Raw genomic sequence first — 6,292 nt, 5'->3', positions numbered from 1 at the left:
ACTGGGAATCTTAAGGTTAATTTAGGGTTTAGCTTCTGTTTTAGTAACAAGCTAACGTTTTTGACTAATTCGTTACATTCTGAAGTTTTTTTGGCTAATTTTTAGAATTTAGCTTCTGTTTTAGCAACATGCTAACATTTTTGACTAATTTAGCTTGCTGAGGAATTTTCTTTTTTAGATTTTAGCTAGTAATTAAGCAACGTGCTAGCTTTTTGGATATTTTTTTATCTACTGAGCTTTTTATGCTAATTTAGAGTTTAGCTAATAGTGTCAACGTGCTAACGTTTATGGGTAATTTGTTATCTACTAAGGTTTTTACAGGCTAAGTAGAGTTTAGCTTCTATTTTAGCAACATGCTATCGTTTTTGGCTGATTGTTATCTACTGGGAATCTTACGGTTAATTTAGAGTCTGGCTTCTGTTTAGCAACAAGCTAACGTTTTTGACTAATTTATCTTCTGAGCTTTTTATGCTAATTTAGAGCTTAGCTAATATTTTAAACGTGCTAACTTTTTTGGCTAATTTGTTATCTACTAAGGTTTTTACAGGCTAAATTAGAGCTTAGCTTCTATTTTAGCAACAGGTTAATGTTTTTGACTAATTTAGTTTACTGAGGAATTTTAGGCTATTTTGGATTGTAGCTAGTATTTAAGCAACGTGCTAGCTTTTTTGTCTAATCTACTGTTTTTTTTTCTAATTAAGAGTTTAACTCGTATTTTAGCAACACAGTATATTTTTGCAAAATTTGAATATATTAGAGATTTATTAATGTATTAAGCAATTTTACAAAAAAAATTGTCAGAAATTTAGGTCAAGTTCAGCGCCCTTTCATAGTTCTTTAACAAATTTTCCAGTCTTTTAGCAAATTTGACATTTCGCAAATAGCATTTGCATTTTCAGCAAATCCCTACAGCAATTGCGCCATCATTTTTAGCAAAAAAGTTTCAGCATCTTCAGTGACTACTATCAGTAAATAACATTCATACTAGAAGGTAATGCACATAGGTAATGCAACTTTTCTAGTTATCTTTGTAATGAGTTAGAAAAATTGTTTTTTTACTTTTTTCCTGTGTTTCTTGTCCTTTATTGTCAACAGTCTATGCTTGAAATAAACAATATAGATCAATGACACCCTTCATACACCAGGAGGAGTTATAGGCTGAAATTGGGGAGGACATATAACTGGTTAGATATATTACAAAAGTTATTACTGTTAAACAAAACTAGCGACTTATTTATTTTAGTCCCATTTTAACTATGCTCTAATTTAGTTAAAACAGTCTCTTGTCAAGCCATGAGTTGAAAAAGGAGTGGCTTCGTGTTGCTAAGCAACGTAGTATAAACCCCAGATGAGTCAAGTTCCGCTTACTACATTAATTCTTTTCCGGTCTAGCCACTTTGGCGTGGAAAATAAATGTCTTTACAAGAGTGAAAGATTCCCTCACTTAAGATTTTTAAGAGACAAATAATAATTAGTCGTTTTTAAAATATGCATATAATGTATCTTTGTAAAGATTTAGCATAATTTAGATGTGAGACTTTTTTAAAATAAGGTTTTGATGCCATTATTTTGAAAATCAGCTACAGGAAATAGATTCAACAGTGGCTGCTCCTCTGGAACGATACGGGTGTTTTAGCATCTTATCTCTTGAAACAGAAGGAAATGGGAGAGTCTACAATTAAATTTTGTTCTTAAAAATTTACATTGCACTAGTCCCGTTACTCTTCTTTGCTCAAAGCGGGTAAAACCAGACAAAGTACGTTAAAAAACAAACAAACAAACAAATAAAGCTAAATGAAGCTAGCTAACAGTTGCCTAGGGTAGCAATAAACAAACCTGCAAAAGCTAACATCTGCGGGACAAACTAGCAAAAATGGTAAGAATATTTCAGTTATTATTTTTTTAAATGAGGAAATTCGTTGTTAAAATGCCACTGGATATATTTTAGGTGAAATCGTGGTACATTTTCTTCGTTAAGTGTCCCTAAATGTGAGGGTTTGTGCATAGATCCTCTCGCGCGTGAAGCCTGCCATCGGAGGAGAGTCTGCGCGGAGCATCAGCGAGAAGAAAAGGAAAAACAAAAACAAGATTCCCAGTTTGGAGGAGTACCTGCAGCAGAGAGACTACCTGGGAGCTCTGACACTGTTGGAGGTCTGTCAATTCATAGACTGTAATTTTACGTCTTTATTTTACTTTTCTGACGTAATTATTAACCTGGATTAGTGGAAATAAAACTGTAATAACTGGTTCATTAGTAGATATTAAATACAATTGCTAAATTGCAATTTGTCTATGTTAATAATTAAAAGATCTTGAAGTTTACCCTTTCATGATCATACAGATTTAATGTGTGTTACAGCTATATTCCTGATCCTGAAATTAAATTGTTTAAATTTACAATTGAGGGATTATCTTTGATTTTTGTTTCAATATGGCTTTATTTTACACAATTTCATTGTGTGTTTTTACCTAATTACTAACAAAAGATCTTTTTTTTTTTGGTCTGAAATGAAGCAGTGATGTTCACAAGTCTAAGCTGCATTTTGGACATTTGGAACCACCCTGTTAAACCCTGTTAAATGCAGAGGGTTGCGTCTGAATGGGCCTCCCACCTGAAACAGAATAACTTGCTGTGGTTACCTGTAAAGAGAGCAGCTGAAAGGATTCATCCAGTTTTAAATCTCTAGAGAGTGGTCTGTGAAAACTGTAAAATGGGTCATGAAATATGACATAAGAGAAAGAAAACAACACTTCTAAAAAATGTAAATTTTGTAAAACAGCTACACAACAGCAGTCGGATGTCGTTTTATGCCCTGGGTTGACTTTTTGTCGTGCAGTGTCATCGTTCTGAAGTGTGTCTGTGTCTCTTCTCAGTTTCACAAAAGGATTGGAGAAAAGGACGAGCATGCAGACCTCTGGATCGGCTACTGCGCCTTTCACTTGGGGGATTACAAGAGAGCGATGGAGGTAATGTCTTTGTACTTGAAGCTTCATTCAAAATTAAACCTCTAATGTTTCACATGTAAAAAAAATCTGGTCTTAAAGACTAATTTTTGTGTGTTTTGCAGAAGAAAAACAAACTAATCACAAATTAATTATCGATAAAGTTTAAGTATAACCTTTACTTTGGAGGGTTTACAAATCTGAAAAAGATTATTTGAATGCCCCAAATTTTCCTAAAACTTTATTAGAGCTCATTATTATATATATTATATCTGTGTGATGATGAATTATTCTTTTTTCAAATATTAATTTATAAATTCATAAAAAAACGCCATAATGGCTGAATTTGTTTCCAGCTATGAATAAAATGTCACTTGTGTTTTTGCTTTTATCTAGATGCTAAATTAAGGTAATTTAGGAACCATATTGCACATCTGCATCAATAGAAGTCAAAGTGATTAATCATTTTTGCAGCAGTAAAACGCCTTTTTCCTGTTGAAGTTGTTCTAAATTTGTTGTTGGATCTAATTTGTTCTGGTTTCATATTATTTTCCGACAGGAGTACCGAGCTCTCACCATGAAACCGGACTGTCCTGCTGAAGTCTGGGTCTACTTGGCCTGCACCTTGTTCTTCCTCGGCCTTTATAAGGAAGCGGAGGACGCCGCATCCAAGGGTGAGGACTACAGATGACATCATTCATCTTTTTCATGTAAAACTCAAAAAAGCCGGTGTGTTCCAAAGAGTTTGCTGTGTGGCTTCATCAACAACAACGAATTTTCTTTACAATTTATTTCATGTTTATTGTTTTTCATCAGTTTGAATTTTAAAAGATTTTTAATAAAATCCAGTGAAGTCTCAGTTTGTTGAGGTTCATTTATGAGGAAAAATCACATTTTTATGCTCAGAATTTGACTGAAATTAAATCTGATTAAATGAGATTTAGATTTTCTTTAGAATTTTACAGTCTTTGACTTTTTAATGTTGCAGATTTTGCTGATGGTTGCGTTGCTTTAACGTAAGAAAGTGAAGTTTGATTCCTAGCTGGTGTTTGGTAAATGTTTGGTGCCTCTCGTCTTCTGCAGCCCCCAAGTCGCCGCTCCAAAACCGGCTGCTGTTTCACTTGGCTCACAAGGTTTGATCATGACAGCACTAATGTCACATTTGAAATCTGAACTCTCTGATTGTTCACTTACCCATCTGCCTGTCTCAGTTTAACGAGGAAGAGAAGCTGATGGGTTTCCACCAGAACCTGGAGGATGTGACCGAGGACCAGCTGAGTCTGGCATCCATCCACTACATGCGCTCGCACTACCAGGAAGCGATAGACATCTACAAACGCCTTCTGCTGCAGAACAAGTCTGAGCTTCTCTTGTCTCTCAACTTCATCTCACTGTCCTGCTGTTGTTTAAACCAGAGTCAGCTTTTCACCTGCACGATTTGAACGGAAGAGATTTAGATTTGACGTTCTTTATTCCTGATTAGATCTCAAAGTGCAGCTGGCGAAGTGAAGGGACTTCCCTAGACTGAGATCCGTGCACAACTTTGAGAATTCTGCCAAGAAACAAATTTTCAAAAATAAAAGGAAAAAATGTTGCAGAATTTCCCTTTTTAAAGTAATTTTGCTGCATATTTAACTAGAAGAGTTGCATTACCTGCAATAATGTTAGTGCAAATGCTTTTTGCTGAAAATAGTCGTTGAAGATGCTGAAGCTTTTTTGCTGAAAATGGCGATGCAATTTACTTGATTGCTGAAAGGATTTGATGAAAATGCAAAAGCTATTTGCAAAAATTGTTACATTTGCTAAAATTTCTCTAAAGAACTATGAAAGAGCATTAAAGTTGACCTAAATTTTTGAAAATTTTGTAGTAAAATTGCTTAAAATACATGCCAACTTTGCAAAAATATTTCGTGTTATTTAAATACGAGCTAAACTCCAAAATGGCCTAAAATTCCTCAGTAAATTAAATTAGTCAAAAAATGTTAGCCTGTTGCTAAAATAGAAGCTAAACTCTAAATTAGTCTATAAAAAAACTCAGTAGATAACAAATTAGCTAGAAACGTTAGCATGTTGCTAAAATAGAAACTAAACTCCAAATTAGCATAAAAAGCTCAGTGGTTGCTAAATTAGCCAAGAAAGCTAGCACTTTTCTAAATTACTAGCTAAACTCCAAAATGGAGTGAAATTCTTCAGTAAACTAAATTAGACATGAATGTTAGCATGTTGCTAAAATAGAAGCTAAACTCAGTTTTTTTTAAAATTAGTATAAAAGATGAAAACATAGCCCATGAATATATTTAAAGGTTTGTTGCTGATCTACTAAAGTCCTGAACGAGCTGAACGTTTTGATACAAAGATTTCTGTAATCGCTGAAAGTGTTGAGCTGTGAGCAGGAGGATCACTATAGTGTGAATTATTGCTAAGCATTCACACAACTCTGAATTTCATTTTTTTTATATTCTAGTGAAGTTTAAGGAAGAAACTTGACAAAAACAACGGTTTTGAGGTTTGAGTCTGTGGTTCTGGTCGCTCACAGAGACTTCCTGGCTCTGCACGTGTACGTGGCTCTGTGCTACTACAAGCTGGATTACTACGACATCTCCCAGGACGTGCTGGCCGTGTACCTGCAGAGCATCCCCGACTCCACCATCGCTCTCAACCTCAAAGCCTGCAACCACTTCAGGCTTTACAACGGCAAAGAAGCCGAGGTGATGGAGCGCCGCTGCGTGTTTGCCGTGAAGCTTCAGGAAGCGTTATCACCTCCGTGATGACCCATTCACGTCTTTTCTCTCAGAGCGAGCTGAAGCACCTCATCGACATCTCCTCCTGCTCCTTCGAGTTTGCCAAAGAGCTCATCCAGCACAACCTGGTTTGTAGAACTCTCACTGGTTTGTTGGTTCTGGACCCGGACGTGAAAGGCTCTCTCTGGATCCTGCAGGTGGTGTTTCGGGGAGGGGAGGGCGCGCTGCAGAAGTTACCTCCTTTGATCGATGTGATCCCCGAAGCCAGACTGAACCTGGTCATCTACTATTTGAGACGAGGTGTGTACCGCGACTCGAGGGAAGGTAGAAACGAGAAGAATGTGTCCTGAACACGCTTCAGCTCCAGGGGGGCTCCACTCTTCACATGTGAAATCAACCCAAGAGGAAATGGATGTAAATATAAATGGTTCTAAATCAGTATTTCAGTTTTTGGTTTGAGCTTTTAGCTCCTTCAAACTCTCTAAAGGTTTCAGGAAAAATGGGATCTTTTTAAAGAAAAATCAGCATTTAAATGTCTTGTGAGATCCACTCGATCATCCTTTAATCTTTTTTCACAGCGTTCCCAGTCGTCTTTTAATTATTTTTCG

General features: G+C 36.1%; 1 protein-coding gene across 1 annotated transcript; it reads left to right on the top strand.

Moving 5' to 3' along the window:
• Nucleotides 1–1,110: 1,110 nt before the first annotated feature.
• Nucleotides 1,111–5,984, top strand: LOC112140909 (intraflagellar transport protein 56; the record flags this gene model as incomplete). The annotated part of the gene is given in 9 exon segments (XM_024263932.2): nucleotides 1,111–1,876; nucleotides 2,008–2,151; nucleotides 2,875–2,967; nucleotides 3,503–3,617; nucleotides 4,027–4,076; nucleotides 4,155–4,300; nucleotides 5,480–5,651; nucleotides 5,738–5,812; nucleotides 5,882–5,984. Coding segments are annotated over 9 exon segments (901 nt in total), but the record flags the coding sequence as incomplete, so codon positions are not given.
• Between the last annotated feature and the right edge of the window lie 308 nt (nucleotides 5,985–6,292).

Source organism: Oryzias melastigma, unplaced genomic scaffold (assembly GCF_002922805.2).
Source record: "Oryzias melastigma strain HK-1 unplaced genomic scaffold, ASM292280v2 sc01110, whole genome shotgun sequence".
Taxonomy (NCBI): domain Eukaryota; kingdom Metazoa; phylum Chordata; class Actinopteri; order Beloniformes; family Adrianichthyidae; genus Oryzias; species Oryzias melastigma.
This window is presented reverse-complemented; position numbering and strand designations above follow the sequence as displayed.